Here is a 21219-nt window from a genome sequence, read left to right on the forward strand (position 1 = left end):
TCCACGCCTGCTTTGTTTTATGCCTCCTCAAATCTGCCACAAGGAAGCCACATGTGAGACCTGAGGAGGCAATCTAAACAGTAACTTGCCTGTCCAGCTGTGCTTCCAATGTTCTCAGCTGTGAAGTCTAGGTAGGTGCCATTCCCATATGAGTGCAGCAGGAACATCTCCTGCAGGAATCTCTCTGCTTCATGATTAAGATGGCAGTCACGGAGGACAGATTCCAAAAGTAAAAATAGAAATCCTTTCCTCCACCTCCTGCCACTGCCTTCAAGATCAAAAATCACTATGCTATATTATAGGAGAAAGAACTGTAGCTTTGTGGAAATAGTATACTTATTTTTAACACACTTTGTTTATAATTATAAAATTATCCAAAATCTGATATTTTACAGATTGCTACAACATTCAACAAAGAGAATTAGGCTTGGCTGCAGCTTAACATTGAGTTGTTGAAACCTGCTAGTGTAAATGAAAAAGGGCTACTGATATTTATATCCAATCTCTAAATTTTTGGTTTCTGTTATAGATTATGATTTGCAGTCTGGGTTATATGCTGACATTTCTAAAATTAGTAATAATTTTAAGTCAATCATCACACATTTATGAAGCAATATCAAAATATTTAGCTCTTCATTAGGGACTATGAGGGTACAAAAATATAAGGAGTGAAGGTTCCTATGCAAAACTAATTTTTAATTCAGTGAGGGAGACAAAAGAGATCTATGGAATAATTAGAGGATGAAGCAATGAAAAGTGAGATGCTAATCATGCAGTATAGGTGGCAAGTTGAGTAGGAGCCTGAAAAAGGTGAAGCGCTGTCAGAGAAAGATTGATGAAGAACATGCAATTTTTGTAGTTGCTTAGAGACACTATGTGAAATAGTGAGATTGCTTGATGCCCCTGAAACTTGGGCTCAGATATTTGTTATATATATATATATATATATATATATATATATATATATACACACACACACACACACACACATACACACACACAAACATATATACATATATATATATATATATATATATATATATATATATATATATATGTAGGAATACTGGTCTCTGCTCTGTCTTTAACTTATGCCCTGTCTAATTGATATGTAGAAAATGAAACAAACTATGGTAGCTGATGGCAAACCTGGGTGATATCTTAGGACTTTGCACTGCAAGCTGATGTGTATTCTCAAACTTCAATTGTATTGTGTAATGAATGGCTTGTGAGTTCTGACAGATATACTTCTTAAAAAAGTGATTTGCAGGATTTTGTTTGGAAATACCTCCCTGATCTAAAAAGAAAGACTTTTCAAGGAATTTTCTTAGCTTGAGGAAAATTGTTTGAAGTGTGCTTTATGAGTTATGTTGGATTACATTTATGGTTTCTAAAGTTTTTACAAGAAATTTTGCATGGAAATCATTGTTGTTATTCTGAAGGCCATCAGGAAAAATAAAAATATGTTGATTATCAACATAGCCCATAGTTTTGCCATCTATGTTTCTCTTAGATTATAGGGGTGTTCATGTTTATCCCACTGGCCAAAGATTTCAAGGTGCACCTAGGCCTTATATTACTAAATTCAAAAATGATAACTTAATTTCATATGGTATTCACTAATTCACAAAAGACTTCTGTATACTAGCTTTATTATTATTAAGTATGTTATGTCAGCTTTAGTTTTCTTAGTCTTTGAAAGAAAACCAAGCAGCAACATTGTTTTTGTCATATGTTCATTACATATTTTTATGTAAGCCATAACATCACACAGTCAGCAAATATTATTGGCCAACTAAAAGATGCCCAAAATTAGACAGCATATTTTGAAGGATAAAAAATGTATATGCAGAATGACTACAGAGTATTGATATAGAGTTCTCTTTGAGTAATAAAACATTCTGAGCTGAGAATTTCCATTATGCAAGTAGTGGTTTAAGGAGGTTGTTTTCGCAGCAGTGTGCAAGATGAATGTACAGGGGAAAGAAATGGGAGACTGCCTCTTAACAAAGTGTAGCTGTAGCAATAGTTATCACTTTGTAAAATGATAGCTCTTTTGCTGTGATTGGTTATTAATTTTCTTTAAAGTCATATTAATGTTTAATAAGATATTTATTCATTGAAGAAAAGGAGATATCAACTACTGTGCCACAATGATTACCTATCATTGTGGAATTAATATATAAAGACTTTCTCAGAAAGTTGCTGAGTGCCTGAAAAACTACTGCCATCAGCAAGCCCAACTCTAAACAATAGTTTAAGTGGATGAAGATTAACCCCAGGAAATCTTCCTCCTTTCTTAATGTGTCCTCCTATCATGCAGTGCCAGGCTCTCCTTGATGTCCCCTGGCTACCCAATTCTGGATTCTACCTAGTTACTGCCCCAAATTTAGACTGCTCTCCTGATCTCCAGCACCATCAAAGCTTATCCACCACTACTCTGTGACGAGAACCAAGTAAAATTAATTTTAGCTAAGATTTTAATTACTGATAATATGAGTGCTTTGCCAGCCGATTCTAATACATAAAACTCTGGTTTACTTAATCAACTCCAATACTATAACAAAACAACTACACAGGAACCATAAGGTGGGTTAAATAGTGCTCCCTACCCCCAATTCAGGTATACCAGGAACCCTGAATACAACCTTCTTTGTAAACAGGGTATTAGTTTGCTAGGGCTTCTATTACAAAATACCACAGACTGGGTAGATCAAACAACAGAAATTTGTTTTCTCACGGTTCTGGAGGCTCTGGAGATTTGGTTTCTTCTGAGACCTTTCTCCCTGGCTTACAAATAGCTGCCTTCTTGCTGTGGCTTCACTTGGCTTTTCCTCTGTGTGGCAGAATCACTGGTGTCTCTTTTGTGTGTTCAAATGCCCTATTCCTATAAGGACACCAGTCCAATTGGATTAAGGCCCACCTATATGACCTCATTTAACCTTAATTATCTCTTTTAAAAAGTCCTATCTCCGAATATAGTCACATTCCGAGGTCCCGAAGATCAGGGCTTCAACATATAAGTTCTGGGGGGGACACAGTTTAGCCCATCATAGGGCCTTTGTGCGTAAAGATTGTTAAGGATCTAAAGATGAAGATGTATTAGATTTATGGTGAGTTCTTATAAGAAGAGGAGAGAAACAGTTAGAAGAAGGCCTGTGAAGACAGGCAGGGATTCGTGTTTTGCTGCTATAAACCAAGGAATGCCAGGAGCCACCAGAATCTGGAATAGGCAAGGAAGGACTTTCTCCTGGAGCCTTCAAAGGGAGTGTGGGTCTGTTGATACCTTGATTTCAGACTTCTAGCTTCTAGAACTCTGAAAGAATAAAATTCTGTTGTTTTAAACTACCATGTTTGTGGTATATTTTTACATTAGCCTGGGAATGTAAACAAGGACAAAGACCTCTAAAGCATCTCCACTGGTCACCTCAGTGCCTTCTTATAGACAGATGTATATAAAGATAGTCTAGTATTAATTCTTGAGAAGAAAATATATCAACAGGTTTTAAGGGTGGGGGGAAATCTCTATCTTCAGGTTTCAATTTTTATAATCTATCCAAATGCTTTTTTGTTCAATGAAAAATATATTAAATTTACTGATTCTCCACTACAATGGAATGTTTGAGATAGTATCATAAAATAGTTTACATCTTTCTTCATATTCAAAATACTCATAGACGATTTTTATCCTCAAATGGCTGAATTTTGCACATTTACGTTTACAAAGGAGGAGGAGTACAAAGGAGAAGGAAAAACAGCAGGATGAGAAGCAACAACTAGTGTTTAAAAAATAGCTTGCAAATGTCAATCATGTGAGCGTTCCCAGAATAATTTCTTTCTTTACAACTGGTTTTAAAATAGAGTGACAGTGGCTCAAAATGGCAACTGCCAAAATGTTAAAAAATTATTAAATGTAAAGGCAACACTGAAGATAACTTCGATATGTTCTTAACACCAGAATTTGGGGTGAAATTTGGGGTCATAGCTATTCCTATTTTATTCTAGTGGTAAACAACTAGTAAAAACTATGCTGTTGCAATTGCCTTACTGGCATTTCCTTACTACATAAAGTGTACATTTATTTTGATATCTAACTGGCAATGTTTTGGAGGCATATTTTTTAAAAATTGACCAAAGCCTAGTACATATTATCACAGGAGAATGTTAACCTATTCACTTTCTAATAATCTGCTTATGTACTATAAGTTATTCATGATTTCGGGCACAGTCTCTAAATGTGTAAGCAGCTAATCATATTACACATATGGAACTAACTCTAACTCTACTATTGGAATTGTGAGGAGATAGATGCAGAAAAGTAGCAAACCATATAGATCTACTGCTTTTGTGAGGAATTAATCTTGTTGACATACTTATATGAGCTTGCATAAAAAATGCCTGGAAAGCATGCTGTTGAATTCAGTTGTTCATTAATATTGATCATATGCTGTCCCCATTGTGTTAGGAGCTACTTAAAGATTACCTGCAAAAGTATTACAGCATTATTGATTTTAAAACTCCCTAAAGCCTCTTGTATCTTGAAAGTCCATTTATGCTTTCATTGTTAAGAGTGATATTACCATTGTTGTCTAATCAGATAATTTCGAATTTTATGAATACTAATCAGAACACAAGCTCCTAGCCACCACTCTGTATACTTCTTCTGTATGCCCTAATGCATAGAAAGACAAACTTCTTTACAAGGCTTTTGAAGTGACAAGCAATTGAGATTGCCCTTGTCTTCTATCTTTTTGTTTTACAAGCTCTGAATGGTTGAGTAATACTCATTTGTTCTCAAACTCTGATCTGCTATTAAACTGCTTCAGAGCTGTGTGAGAGTGATATACATGTGTGCTTGTATGTGGGCGTGTGTGCTGGTATGTTATAGAAACTATATGAGATGCCTCAAATGTACTATAGTTTTGGCTGCTAAAATTAGGAATATGGCCGATTCTTAATTTTCATGTTTTAATATGTTGCCACTAGGAAATCCTAGAATTAAATTTCCAGGAACCATTATATGGACAAAGAAATGTATTAATACCATGCATAGTATATTCACAGTAAAAGAGAGCTATTGAAATTACCTTAAAAAATGAGATACCTAAACTGGATAACTAAGGATATTTTTCTGATGTGAGATTTGTCTTTCAGCTGCTGACAATTTTAATACCATACAAAGTGCTTATCCCAAATTACTAGCAGAGACCAGCACATAAGGAGTACTTAATGAATAAATGTTATTTAAGCTGAAATTAGGGGGGGAAACACCTTCTGTAACATACTGGGCAGTGTCCATTTCTTTCTTATCCTCCCAGTATAAGCAACACTGTATGCTCTAGGTGATTATTATTACTTATAGTGTTACAAGACCTTTACATATTACTTTAGTAATTTTTTTTCAGTATCAAAATAGAGAAGACTATGGAATGGGGGTAACCACAAAGACAAAACTTTTCCAGGATTTCTAATTCTCATATGAATAGCCTGCTTATTATCACTTGGGGCAATAAAACTGGAAACTGTTGCAATTGAGCATCAAACATAACTTTTGGCTAGGAAGCAACTTTTGTAAGTTGAGACCTTGGACTACATTTATTATGTTATCTTTATATACTAACTTGTATTCTGATCATTTTATCTTGCTCATACATGAAGTGAATGTTTTTATTTATATAGAAGTAGTTAAATTAAGTAACTCAAACAGTTAATGAGATTATACAAGTTACATTTTTCTTGATTATGTATTTGCCAAATAATTAAGATACATGTAATCATTATGCAAAAGTACACATTCTAATGGTCTGTTATTTACAATTCAGTGTAATACATTTGAAGCTTAAACCATATTAGAGACAAAACACATTGGAATCTAATTATAAATTTAAAGGACTAGAAGCTTGAAAGGTGTAGAAAGGTTCCAGAAAATATCTAACTTAATTATTGAGTGAAAATCCAAAAGAAAATGATGTCATAAACCTAAAATTAGAATACAGTGTAGGCAGCAAATATAATTTTTATCACTCATTATTGCCATATCCTTGTTTATTCAAGATGTATCAAACACCTACTGTGTGCCAACGTAAGTCTTCCCACACAGAATTTATGGTCTAGTAGGGAAAAACAATAGGAAACCATTCATTTCAACACTCTGTCATGAGTACTTGAAAAAAAGTCTGTACAAGGCACATAACATCAGTCTCACATTATAATTACAGAGTCTACCTCTGTTCCTAATATCTAATACACTGTGACCCATTTCCTGAAAATATTCTGAAATGTTTCCACTTTGGAGTCCTGTATTATTTATAGGAATGTGCTTAGTGAATTCATGCTGATTCCGTTTACATCTGTGAAGACTAACATGAATACACAGATTTTCAACATGGTAGGAAATGTGGCTTAATGGAAAGGGCATAGACTTTATAGTTAGGCAGAGTGTGTTAAAATCTATGCTTTTTCAGATGGATATGATACTTATCCTCCCTGAGCCCATTTTATTGCCTCTAAAACAAGATTATAGTCTTACAAGGCATTATAAAGATAATATGTACACTCATATTGTCTAGCATGCATGCAAGGGACTCTAGAAAGGTTTAATCTTTGGCCCTTTTGCTTTACTCCATCCTCATCCATTAAATGAAAGTCACTGAATTTCTTGGAGTAGGAAAAATAACAGCAGCCATAACCTCTGAAACACATAATCTTTTTCTAAAATCCAGATGTCAGCCAAGGTCATGATGTCTTTTGGCGTGTAAATAAAATGAGCTCCAATGTACCAATTCACATCATCTAGAAATCCCAGAGGCTGCCCCAAGATTGCTGGAAAGGCTTCACCTGTGCCCTCAGGAAGTGTCCAGAATGTTTGGGACTTAAGAAACTGCTGTTCACTCTATCTTCAGCTTCCTGAACCCATTGGATTCTTGAATCTCTTGGGCATCACATGCAGCAATACTTTTCCCCTCCTGCCAGGATAAGCCACATCAATAGTACAGCCCTTTCCCCTTGATTTCCCCAAGTACCACTCAACAGGCTTGTGTGTTTAGCAGCTGTTATTATAGAGCTAGATGCTCCAGCAGAAGCAATTCACATAGCATCTGTGCAAACAACTTAAACCTGAATTTTGGACATCACAATTTCTTACTAGCTACTTTTCATCACATATTACAGCCTCCGAGCACATTGCTTGACTTCTGTCTCTCCTTGAAGACTATATTTCTGCCTTTCCTTTTAGAATTTCTGCTTCTCAGTTTTCTGCATCCATTCCCCAGTTCTTCCCTTTATTTTGCAGATCCATTTAGGTCATCTTGCTCTTCTCACCTTCTAGCCAAGTTTCACTTTTACAAAGACATAGTAGGCTTGAGTAAATAGCATCATAGATTCCAGGTTCCTATTTGCCCCATTTTTGTCAGAGAGACTTCCATTTACCTCCTTCCTTGGAATCACTTGTTGTTTTTTGTTGTTGTTGTTTTGTTGTTGTTGTTTCTGAGATGGAGTTTTGCTCTTGGAGCCCAGGCTGGAGTGCAATGGCACGATCTTGGCTCACTGCAACCACCATCTCCCGGGTTAAAGCAATTCTCCTGCCGCAGCCTCTGAAGTAGCTGGGATTATAGCCATGCGCCACTACACCCGGCTAATTTTGTATTTTTAGTAGAGACGGGGTTTCACCATGTTGGTCAGGCTTGTCTTGAACTCCTTGACCTCAGGTGATCCACCCACCTCTGCCTCCCAAGATGCTGGGATTACAGGCGTGAGCCACCGCACCTGCCCAGAATCACTGTTTTAACTGCTCTCAAGAACTCGCAGAGAACTTAACTGTTTCAGTCATTTTCTATTCCTCCCTCGTCCAACCCTGTAAGTGTGAAGGAGCATGGAAGACTTATTTTCTCTGTGATATAAATTACTCCACTCTCTTCGGTAATTTCTTACCAGTTTTGGTTTAAATAACTATTTTTCCTCCTAGGAACAAGTCCTTAAACCTAATTTTTCTCATATTAAGTTGTTTCTAGGGAACATTTCTGAATTCGTATTTGGTTTTTTTCCTCACCTGCAAAATTGGAAAGTTGGATTAAGTGATCTCCAAGGACTCTTATTTGCTTAAAATTATATAATTTTTGACTGTAATTATTTATATATTTTTTTCTTTAACAGTTATGTGCTTGGCTGTCAGTTATCAGTTAGTTTTAAAATCTGTCATTTTTACTCTCATTTGAAGTGAATTGATGAGTCAAAACTCTAACATCACTATCATTTCATTCTCCCCTCCCCAGTTAGTTGATGCTCTGAGGGGTATAGATTTTAGAATCCCAGATTCTTAGTCTGAGGCCTCAATCTGTCACTGGTAGATATTGATTGAGAAATTTTATATAATCTTTCTGACCTTCAGTATTTAAAAAAAACTGTAAAAGAGAATGATAATGACGAAGACCTAAGTTATAGTAAAGAATAAATGAGATGATTTATGTGAAAAGAGTTTATAAATTGTAAGGCACTATCAAATGTTAATTAATTTATGAGGAGGGAGGAAGTGGAAACAGAGAGAGGAGAAGGAGAGATAGGTTCTGCAGCATGATTTTCATTTTGTAGCAATGAAAGAAAATCGTTCAAATTGTTCTATAACTAGTCATTGGTCATTCACCTTCTTTCCTGTCTCAAATATTGGCAATGTACCACCTCGAAGGCAGGTGTTAGATAATTTAATTGATATGTGCTTCACAGCACAAAACTGTCTACTTAAATAAATATATTGTTTTTAATTGGTGTGGTGCTGACAAAAAAAAAATCACAGAGCCCCTGAATCCTTTTTACTTTTTGAAAATCAGTCCTATCAGGAAGTCAAGGTCCAGGAACTGTACAGTTGCCGCATTGTTTCCTGTTCCATGTGTTTCTTTATTAGACTCCACAACCGTTGAATTTCATAACATTTTAAATGGAAAGAAATGGAGGGTCAAATACAGCTCTCAGAAGAAGAAATAGATTCATAAAATCTTGCCCCAGTGCATGACAAAGTTGCCCACCTTCTAAGTGCTTCCCACCCATGGTTGAGGTCCGATTGCAGTGCTTGAAGTGATGCTGATTTTTTTTTTTTTCCTATTCACAAGTTTTTTTTTTTTTTTTTTAACATTTAGTTTTTTGAGACAGGGTCTCATTCTGTCACACAGGCTGGCATGCAGTGGTGTGATCTTAACTCACTGCAGCCTCAACCTCCTAGGCTCAAGCAATTCTCCCACCTCAGCCTCCTAAGTAGCTGGGACTACAGGTGCACACCAGCATGCCTGGATTTGTGTGTGTGTGTGTGTGTGTGTATTTTTTGTAGAAGTGGAGTTTCACCATGTTGCCCAGGCTTGTCTCGAACTCCTGGGCTCAAGCAATCTGCCCGCCTCAGCCTCCGAAAGTGCTGGGATTACAGGCGTGCACCACCTCGTTCAGCTCTTGTTTTTATTAGTGGCTTTGACCCATGCAGGAGGAGTCATTCTCTATAGCACTCTCTATTCAATACCCTTGCTCCAACCCAGTTGACTCAAGTTATTATTATTCATTTGTCCAGCTCTTCTACCTTGCTTCTTGTTTCAGCTGAACACACTCACTCCTTTTCTGAACAAATCCTCTAGGGCTCTCAAAATCACCTCTTCATACACAGTCAGATACTTAGTTTAATTACACTTGCTTTCCTTTTCTAATATGTACATCTTAACTTCCTCTTCAGTGGCTTTTCTTTTCCTTATAAATATGTTCTACTCTCTCCAATTAAAATCAGTACAGACTAAATTAGAGAAAACTGTAGTTTTTTGTTTTTGTCTTTTTTCATCTCCCAGGGAGAGCTTTTCCTTCCTTCAACTTGACTCTTCCCTTCTTCACAATCTCAAGTCTGGATTCTGTCCTGAGTCAATTAACATCCTGCAGGAAGAAGACTGTAAGATAGAATTAAAAGTGTAAAAGATTTTTGGGGGGAATGTCTGTGATGCACAAAGGGGAGAGAGAGCAAGAGTAGATAGGATGAGCCTACAGACCGTGACATAGCCTGTCACTTTGAAGGGAGAAAAGGAAGGAGAGAACATTGCATAGAAAAAGTCTCAAACTGCTATGGTTTTAAGAAAAATCTCAGCCACACCATTGGGGCACCTCAGAGTACAGAATGTTTATTAGAGAAGTCTCAGGTCAGGCACGACTGGCCCAGCTAGCTCTATGCCCCTTTGGTATTTAGTTTTTGGCTGGGGAGCCTGGCCTTAAAATAAATGCTGCCACAGCAGATCCTGTGGTTCAGTAGCTGAATGTTGTCAGCTAACCACACTCCTGGCAGCTGGTTTTCTCCAAGAGAGCTCTGAGCAGCACCACACTTTCATTAGCAACCACAGGTACTAAATAATCTGCTGTTACTTTCTCAAGTTTAAAAATGATCATCAGCCCCTCTTCTCTAAGTATGCAACTTTTGATGGACTGCTCGTTTTAGATTGGCAGAAAATGTGCTTCCCCAGAGGTATGCTCCACCATAAACTCATACTCTATAAAAGCTTTGCAACCAGCTATCCAATTCACTTGGTTTATGTGGTTACAGCCATATGCTGCTTGTACCAGCAGGGGACAAAAATTGTGGAGTTGTGAATACAACTCCAGAAATTGCTATTCAATATTACTTTTTAAACACCCAGAAGGTATTCTACAATTCAGAAATTTTAATAATATCTAATTTAATGCTAATAATTTTTTGAGTACTTTACATGTGACAGACACTGTTCTGGGTATTTTATATGTATGAACTCTTTGCATCTGTATTATAACCTCTTAAGGCAAATTTTTTAGTATTGACATTTAACAGAAAAGGAAACAGACATGGAGAAGGTAAGTAAATCTCTCAAGACTGCACAGCTGTGAAGTGGTGAAACCAAGATTCAAACCCAGGCCATTAGTCTCCAGAGCTCATACAACCAGTACATTTACTATGCCACTAATATCTAGAACACTTTTTTCTGTAAAATTATTAATTGCAAAATGTTGACCTAATGTCTACTTTTAAGAATATGCATCAAGCAGAAATATTTTTTTCTTTCTTTCAGGTCCCTGCATTCCTAATCCATGCCATAATGGAGGAACCTGTGAAATAAGTGAAGCATACCGAGGGGATACATTCATAGGCTATGTTTGTAAATGTCCCCGAGGATTTAATGGGATTCACTGTCAGCACAGTAAGTTATTCATAGTCATTGTACTTTTATTATTATTGATTACAAAGTATACAAGCCATCATCATTCTTGTTTGTAGTAGAATCATAGAATCTGAGAGCAGAAGAGAGCCCTGGCATTTGGCTAATGCTGCTTCTCTCCCATGGAATACACCATGTCCACAGTGGAGGAATCCTAGACTGTGTTTCAATCCTCCCAGTGGCATGGGAAGTTTGTAGCCTTCTGGTCATCCGTTTTTATTATTGCCCCACTATCCTTGCCAAAAGATGCACTTTACATTAAACTGATATCTGTCTCTTTCATATTTGTCCTAAAGCCACATCCTTTAAATTTTCCAAAAATTATTCTGGTGATTAGGTTCAGAGATGATACCCAGAAAAAAAAAAAAAAACAACACAAAACTGCCACCCTGCCCTTAAGCCAGTTTTCTCCTTCTTACATGTTGGCATTTTTAGTGTGAAAATCTTTGAAGGCTCAATAAGTATGCTACCTGCACTTCTTTTTTTAATCCCAATTCTTATTTATCTTGGAAGGTTAAAGAAAATAGATCCCACTAGTGATGATTTCTTCTTAGAAGGAGGGGTGAACATAAATGTCAAAGGAATGGTGTGGTGCCTTAGCACTGGAGGTGTTCAGCAAGCAGAGGGGCCACAGCCAACTCTAAGCTGTCAGGGAGATTCTCACAGAGGTTGCCACATGCAAGCTGAGTCTTGAAGGAGGGACAGAATGTTGATCAGAGACAGGGGAATGACACATAGTAGGAAGAGTGGGGAAGGAACAGGCAAGCCATGATTACTGTATTGATGGGTAAGACAATGGTATTAAGAACGATAAGGCAAAGCTGGATTTGTCAGCGAGAGCTATATCCAAGCACCAGCAAAAAACAGAGTGCCTTCAGGCTCTGTGACTTTGGGAGCATCTTGTACTTTTCTGGAGACATGCCATGGCCAAAAGTTTGTAGAATTTCCGTAGAAACCTATTGTAGTGCATGGGCGTGTGTGCTTTGTACAACTGGCATCTAAACTACTTGGAATTGTCCCTAAAAGCTCAGATCACCAACAAAGCAATGAAAAGCTATTGATTTTTCTCAGGTTGGGCCCAGAGGTGCCAAGGCTAGGTCTCCCTGATGCTAGCTAGCATCACTGCTCAGCCTTCACACATGGACACTTCAAAACAGCCCTGGAAAGATAAAGATAGGAGCCCAGAATCTCAGGAGCCTTGATGTTCACTTAATCCCATGAAGACCATGTTACTTACCCTTACTTACCCTGTGATGTGGCATCAGAGGCAGTGCCCAGAGGGAAAGAGAGTGGCCACCCCAAGTCTTTTCTCTCACAGCTTCATACTATATTCAAACAAGCTTATAAATACTATATTCAAACTATAGCTTCATACTATGTTCAAACAATATATAAAATATAGCTTCATACTATATTCAGACAAGCTTATAAATTAATATAATTTTGTTGAATTTCAAGACATTTCAAAGCACAAAGAAATCTTTCCCCTTAATACATCTGACCACCCCCACAACAAGATTTTAAACCCATGTTAGGAATTGCAGTGGGAAGCCCAAGGCTGAGAGATTCAATTCAGAACTTGGATTTTGTTGTCTAAACCACCTAGTCCCTATTTTCTGCATTGCATTATTAGAAGCAACAGAAAACAGAGGAAAAAGGACTGGATTTGGAAGCAGAAACCCAGATTTGAGACCTGACCTTTACAGTTATTAAATAAGTGACCCTGAGTCAGTCATTTGATCTCTCTGTAATTTTTAGACGTACAAATTGGAGAATTGAACTGGAAATAGATGGTCTTTGGTTCATATAAGCCATGAGTATTATGAATAAATGGATAGCTTACTCACTGTACAAAGGTTAGCAAGCTGTCCTCTTTATAGATGAAATTGAAAAGGGTGATATATTGAGAAAGCAGCTATAGAAGTGCTAGGGGCCCTGGAAGCTTCTTCAGCTAGGAAAAACAGAAAAAGAGCTCTTTAAACTCTTGCAAGGATTGCTAGGTATCTGGGTTTGTTTTTCATGGTGGTAATAGTTTTATGACCTAGATATTTAGAACCTTGCTACTCAAAATGTGCTCGTGCATCAGGATCTTCAGGAAGTTTATTAGAAATGCAGATAAACAGGCATCACCTGAAATCAACTGAATCAGAATCTGTATTTTAAAATAATTCCCAGTTGACTCTCATACACACTGAAATTTGAGAAATACTGCATAAGGCTTTGAATAGCCAAAAGTGATAATTTCATAGCTTAGCAACTATCACGTTCAGTTACATAATAATAAATATAGGCAAAATATTTAAGGTTTGTGAAAATCAAAGCTATACTGAAAATCAATAAAAATGAGAGTTGTACAAATATAGCGTGAACATTTCATTTGGAAAAAGAAAATTAAACAATTTTTCAGACAGCTATATTGGGGGACTTTTAAATTTTGTCCTATATGACAGAATGTTAACTAAATGTCTTTTGGAAAATAGCTAGACATTTAAAGAACTTTAAATTTCATGATACAGGAGTGACAAATATATACTTAATAGGTCTATTTTAACAACTATTTTATCAATATGTGACAAATTGGAAAAATTATTTCCAGCATCAGCATTATTACCTCCATGTGCTTTTTAAAATGTTTTTGGGGTTTTATCATTAATAGACTTAATTTTTACAGCAGTTTTAGGTTTACCCAAAAATCAAGCAGAAAGTAGAGTCCCATATATCCCTCCTCCTACATAATTTCTCTTATTAACGTATCTCATTGCTGTGATACATTCGTTATAATTGATGAACCAATACTGTTACCTTATTACCAAAGTCCATAGTTTAGAGTTCACTCTTTGTATTGTATAGTTCTGTGGGATTTGAAAAATGTATAATATCATGTATCTACTGTCACAGTATCATATAGAACAGATTCGCTAAACTAAAAATCCCCTGTACACCTATTTATCCTTTCCTACTTCCCTCAACCTTTGCCATGGATCTTTTTACTGTCTCTGTAGTTTTTCCTTTTCCAGAATGTCATGTAATTGAAATTACATAGTATGTAGCCTTTTAAGACTGATTTTTTTTCACTTAACAATGTATTTAAGGTTCCTCCGTGTGTTTTTAGGACTTAATAGTTTATTTACTTTTACCTCTGAGTAATAATCCATTTTATGGATGTACCATAGTTTGTTTATAAATTCGGCATTTGAAGAGTATCTTGGTTGCCTCTAGTTTTGGGCAATTATAAATAAAGCTGCTATAGACATTCATGGCAGGTTTTTGTGTGGACATAAGTTTTTAGCTCATTTGGGCAAATACCTAGTAGTGCAATTTCTAGATCTTATGGTAAAAGTACATTCAGTTTTGTAAAAGAAGCTTCAAATGGTCTCCCACATGGCTGTTTTGTATCCTTAGCAGCAATGCATGAGAGTCCCTGTGTTCTACATCCTTACCAGCACTCGTTGTGTTTTGGATTTCAGCTATTAGATGTCCTTTTTATGGTAATGAAAGTAGCATGAGGTTATAACTTTATAAGAATAATGATTAGTATTGGATTTGGTATAGAATTATCAAATTATATATATATATATCATAGAAGAATGTGAAACACATGCATGCGCTCACACACAGGCACACACACACACACACACATATATATATACACACATACACACACCTCTGTGTGTGTAAATTATAGAATGAATTGAGCACCAAAATTGTCTACAGGTCAAACTTTTGAAAAGCATTTTTAAGCAAGCAGTTTTGTGCTGACAGCTGCATTTGGGACTGGCTAGAGTAATTGTATTTTATGTATTGCCTGGTAACAAATGTAATGCCATAGAGAAAGGTTATTTCTTCACTCCCAGAACTCCTTCCCATCTTCCCACAGAAGGCATTCTGTACATTCTTCTCTACCTGTGCACAGCTCCAGAGCCTTTGATTCCTTTTAAGAGCACATTTTCTTCTTTCCTACTTTTCAAGAAAAGAGGGCTGATCTGGGAGCCCACTGAGCCTGGAAAGAAACAGGACAGTTTAGGAGAAGTGGCCCATGTTATCACATTAGCTCAAGATAAAAAGCTCCCTAATATATATATATTATATATATATGAAAATATATTTATATATAATATATTTTATACTATATATATAATATATACACAATATATTATATATACAATATATTATATATATGAAATATATTTTATATATATATATATTTTTTACCACTGAGAAAGTTGGCCAGAAAAAAACAATCAAAAACTTCCCTCTTTGTATATTCTAACTACTTTAAGTCAGTTTGGTCTTAATTGTATGTTAGTGATTAATGCAGTCCTACATTTAACCAATATTTATTGGGGTCATGAATCACTTTTGTAACTTCCATATTTCACTTTTCTCAAAGTTAGTCAATGATATTTGCTGTTTTCATGATCATTCTTAATTGCATTAATCACATATTTGGCAATTACGTGCTTTGTCTTCTATGTTACACTTGTTAAACATGTAGATTACTGGCCCCACTTCAGCCCTGTTGAATCAGAATTTTTGGTTGGTAGCCTGAATTTAGTTAAAAACATCCATATGATCCTTCAGTACACCAAACTTGAGGATTACTGACTTAAGGAATGACCACTACCTTCAATCACCAAATGATACTGGAGGAACCATGCTGTGAGGGGAGGAATTCTGGTTGGACCTGAGTTTCTGATACAACTCTATCTTGGTAAGTTGATGAAGCGTCATTTGGCATTTAATGGATCTCTGCCTAAGGTTTCTCATCCAGCAATTCAGTTCACTTCAACAAGCACTGACTGAGACCTTGACACTGTTGAGTGTGGAAATAACACTTCTTTAAAAACTGTGATTAACAATCCTTTGTCCTGCTTCTCTAAACAGATGTGTGTTAAGATCAGATGAGGCGTTTCAGGACATACTTTACAAACTTTAAAAAGTTAGGTATGCCTAATGGACTAATACTTTAAAATATAATGGGGATTCCTATGGGTCTTTATTTTTTTCCCTTCCTTTAAAAACAATTATAATTTTTTTAGGAAACATTTTGTGTAGTAAGGCAGGGGGAGGCTAAGGCTCACTATGTAGCTCTATACTTTTCTAGAATTCCTCTTATCATTAATTCTTACTTTAAGTTACTCTTTATAATTTTAACTTGATGGCTTCTTTTAGCTTTTTGTTGTGTTGGATTGCTATTAATGTCAGTGGGGATGGCACAAGGTTTGAGAGGCCAGAGAAGAGACCCAGAACCAGGCAATGAGACATGGGGTTTATTGAAGTGGAGGTTACATACAGTGTGGTCCAGTAGCAGCGGGCTGGACAGAACTGCCACCGCCTACAGAAAGCATGCAGTTTAAATAGCATTTTCACTTAACACCCTCCACCTGGCAATCTCCACCTAGCTTAAGACGTTATTGCTATCAGGTGGATTTACCATACACCTCAGCTCAGAATCTCCTTGAATGGCCCTAACATTTTTATCATATCATTCTTCCGTGATTTCCCCAGGGCCAGGTATGCAGAGGAGCATTGCTGCCAGATGTGGCAGCAGCACTAAAAACTACAACAAAAAACAAATAACAATCACTCTGCAAAGATTGTTCTTCCAAGCACTTGGGAGTTGATCCTAGACATGCCACGGCAGGCCAATGGTGGAAAGCAGCAGCTCTCCATAGACGCAACAGTCCGTCTTGTTCTAGAGAGAGGCCACAGTCTGCGCCCAGTCAGTGAAGAGGTTCTCTGCCTAACATCTAACCAGATGACACCCAAGCACCTGACCAAAACGCTTGAACCTTGGACCCTCTCTGCATCAACCATCCATCCTCCATTTGCCTAGTGGGACAACAAGGTGGGGGCTGCAGCCTCCAGGCTGGAAAAAGACTTAGAAACCAGCATATCATTAATGCAATGGAAAATAGGTACCCCCTCCATTCCATAACCATCTATTGCTGTTATAGGCCCTTTGAACTGATGAATGTTACCATATATGAGAGTGTATTCCACTCTAGTATCCACTAGGGCAAGCACAGCCTATTCTTATTTGTCCAATATATAGTTAGTTCTACATATGGCCTCTGTCCTCAGACACCCTGGCCACCATTGCTCCCATCAGAATTTTGAAGCCTTGGCCTTCATCCAGGTCTAAAAGTGCCTGCCCTTGCCATCTCTCTGCAGGAGAGGCAGTGAACTGAGCCTGAGGCTCTTTAATGAAACTTTGTTCTGGCTTGAGCTTCTGCCATAGCCCGACCAAGACAGCATCAGGTTGTCTCCACCCTCACAGTAGGCGTTCCTGTTAGCATGCCATGCCATGTCTTCAGCAGGCCACCCTGATGGGCCCCTCATCTGTCTCCTTTCCTTTGGCTCCTTTGTCTTTCATCCCAGCAGTGCACCACCACCCCCTCACAACCCCACGCACAGAGGAGTGCACCATACCTTTGGTTTGGCAGGGACTCTTAGATGGCATCTTTCATGCCAGCAAGAAAAGTTCATTGCTGGGACCTTGGCAATGCTCAGCATAGATAGCATGCTTCACTCCTAATTCCCGGAGGAGCACCCTGCAATCCCTCCATAGTCTGTCATCACAAAGGCCGCGTGGGGACATCTCCCTCACTTGGCCTGGCTATCTTGCAGCAACACTCACCCAGCTGAGGAGGGGGATGGCCCCATCTCCATTACTGGCACCACAGAGGTGCTGCTTCCAGGCCGGGTGGTTTGTGCTGGATGCCATTTTGCCATTTTACTCATCTCAAGTCTGGAGAGTATAATAGCCTCTGCCTCCATGTTCCACAGATGGAGAAGCCACCCCATGATTGACTCTCTACCCTTCTGTCCTAACCTGTTTTTAGCTCCACCAATTCTACAGTGGGGTCGTCCCATATTGTGGTGTGCTGCTGTCTTCCAGGGGGCGGGAGAGGGGGGCAGTCGTGCGAGTCTGCTTCCAGTGGGTGCAGGGGAGTTGGTGACTCTTCATACAGGCTACCTGACAAGCCAGGGTCTCCATTTTGTCTGGCACCTCTTTGTAGTCACAGCTCGTCCTGCAACTGGCAGACCCTCACTTGCACCATGAGCTCAGCCTCTATGGCTGCTTGGAGCAGGGTCAGAAGCCGCCCGCCAACTGTGGCTCCCACAGCTCAGGCATCTGACCCTCACTCAGTCAGATCCACCCCCTGCAACAACTCTTCCAGACCACTCAGTGTTTTCAAGGCACCTCCATACTCATGTGGTGGGCCCCATCCATCAAGTATAACAGCTACCAGGCCCCACATAGACATGCATGGCCAGCCTAGGATTTATCTCACAGATTTCTCCTTCTCAGATCCTATCTTCTGGGCACTCATGGAGTTTTCTCTTACCTCCTGTTGTCATGCTGGACCTCTGTTTACTTCAGTAGGGATGGCACTAGGTTTGAGAGGCTGAAGAGCAGACCCAGAGCCAGCAAAGGAGACCGGGTTTATCAAGGGGGAATTACATACAGAGCTGCCCAGTGGCAGTAGGCTGGACAGGAGAGCCACCACTGCCTGCAGAAAGCATGCAGTTAATATAGCGTTTTTCACTTAATGCCCTCTACCTGGCAACCTCTACTTAGCTTGTCATTGTTGTTGGGTGCATGTGCCATGCAGAGTCATTCTCAGGGTATGCTTAAGTTATTGCTCTCAGGTGTATCTACCAAATACCTGGTGTACAGTACTGGTGGTCGTACAGTATACTTTTCCACTAGAAAACCAATATTCCCTAATAAAGAATTCACCTCATTCTTTCCTCTTTTTCTTTTATTTTTGTTGTTGTTGTTGTTGTTTTGTTTTTTTGAGACAAGGTCTCACTCTGTCACCCAGTCTGGAGTGCAGTGGTGTGCAATCCTGGCTCGCTGCAACCTTCATCTGCTGGGCTCAAATGATCTTCCCACCTCAGCCTCCCAAGTAGCTGGGACCATAGGCATGCCACCATGCTGAGCTAATTTTTGTATTTTTTATATAGTCAGAGTTTCATCATGTTGCTCAGGCTGGTCTTGAGATCCTGGGCTCAAGCAATCCCCCCACCTTGGCCTCCCAACATGCTGGGATTACAGGTATGAATGACCATGCCAGTCCAAGAATTCACTTCAAAAACTGCATAAATTTTTACCTGAAGTTATCACTGACACTTGCAAACTATATAAAAATATTGGTGAAATAAAGACCTCCAAAGAAACTTGCAAAATGGACTTGGCTCCAACCCTAGAAGATTTTCAGACTAGAATCGAGAAATTTTCCTGCTTTCCAATGGCTTTGCCGGTCAGTGTGAGACACCTTAACTCTGTAAACTAAGGGATCTCAAACTTGCTGTGCATATGAATCATGTGGGGTCCAGATAAGTATACAGATTCCTCTTGCCAATCCATAGAGATTTGAATTTAATAGTTTTGGAGCCATGTCTGATTATTTAATAAGGACCCCAATGAAAGTGATGCAAATGGGTCTGGAACTCTGGTTTTCAATCTTGGCTACACATTAGAGTCACCTAGGGCATTATAAAAAATACCAATGCCTGGCTCTCACCCCAGAGATTCTGACTTAATTTATCTGGAGTATGGCATAGGCATTAGGAGTTTAAAAACCTCCCCAGATAATTCTAATGTACAACTAAGACTGAAAATCAGTGTTCTAGAACCATATGTGAAGGGTTATAATGCCTTAAAGAAACTAAGCACAGAAATAGTCAAAGAGAAACCAAGCTTGGGATAGGTTATTATAATCCCACACTGAATGTGTAATCGCACAACCTTACTGAATTCAAACTTTGTTTACGATAATGGAAATTGTCTTATAGCAAGAACCCCAAAATGATTAAAAGAATCAGGGCAGAAAAATATATTAGCTTACTGCTCTTAAAATCTGACCCTCACTTAATCAGATCCACCCCCTGCAACAACTTTTAGCCCATAACCTATCTATAGGAGCCAGAGTTCCAAGGCATTTTTATTTTCTTGTTTTTCTCCTTTGGCTGGAAACCAACAAAGACCACTGTCATGGCAGACATATATAATAGCTATTTGCACAAAGACACTATTCCAATATAGACACAAAGTTTGTGATTTTTGTGATACTCAGATATGTATAAAGTCCAAAATATTTGAAAATTGCTACTTTAGATTAACAGTAAAACATTTTTTCTTTTCTGTTCTTTATTTTTTTAATATGATTGCCAGAAAAACAATAATCTCTGAACAAAAATGTTAGACGCATTTTGCCAGAAGATTATACTCATGAAGGTAGTATATTTATATTAATAGGCCTGAACTTCTAGAACTGATTCAGCCAGGCGTGGTGGCTCACAGCTATAATCCCAGCACTTTGGGAGGCTGAGGCAGACAGATCACCTGAGGCCAGGAGTTCAAGACCAGACTGGCCAACATGGTGAAACTCCATCTCTCCTCAAAATACAAAAATTAACCAGCCATGGTAGTGGGCACCTGTAATCCCAGCTACTCTGGAGGCTGAGGCAGGAGAATTGCTTGAACCCGGGAGGTAGAGGTTGCAGTGAGCCGAGATCACACCACTGCACTCCAGCCCGGGCAACAAAACAAGACTCTGTCTGTAAATAAATTAATCAATTAATTAAAATAAAATAGAACTGATTCATAATTTTATAAAGATTGTTCCCAGAAATAGAAATAGTATTACAAATGCAGTTTTTAAAAAATTGCATGTAATTCAAATTTCCTAGGCCTTGTAGCCAAAGGTGATACTGATTTCTAAATTACTGTTGCTCTTAGTTATCATCTTCCAAGTAAGTTGCTTAGGTAGGATTTCATTCTCCCCTAAAGGCTTCCCCAGCCATGTCAGGAAATAACTTATTTATTTATCCATTTGATAAATATTTAATGAGAGCGTACTTACTATTTTTCAGAATACCACTGCTGTTGTTCTGACCTTGAACATAGTGATAAGGGAAGACTACTCCGTTCTCTGCTAATGGTCACCTAGCCAACTGAAACTGCACATGGTCTAAGGTCAAGGTCAAGCCTAGCCGTTTTAATGGC

General features: G+C 38.2%; 1 protein-coding gene across 2 annotated transcripts in view; it reads left to right on the forward strand.

The window, feature by feature from the left end:
• Positions 1 to 21219, forward strand: part of EDIL3 (EGF like repeats and discoidin domains 3) — a 442216-nt gene that overhangs the window by 191093 nt on the left and 229904 nt on the right. For both annotated transcript variants that reach the window (XM_003822240.6, XM_003822241.6), the window contains one exon: positions 11055 to 11183. In XM_003822240.6, coding sequence (XP_003822288.1) covers positions 11055 to 11183 — 129 coding nt within the window. The remainder of the gene's footprint in view (positions 1 to 11054; positions 11184 to 21219) is intronic.

The sequence above is a fragment of the Pan paniscus genome, chromosome 4 (genome assembly GCF_029289425.2).
Source record: "Pan paniscus chromosome 4, NHGRI_mPanPan1-v2.0_pri, whole genome shotgun sequence".
NCBI classification, from domain to species: Eukaryota; Metazoa; Chordata; class Mammalia; order Primates; family Hominidae; genus Pan; species Pan paniscus.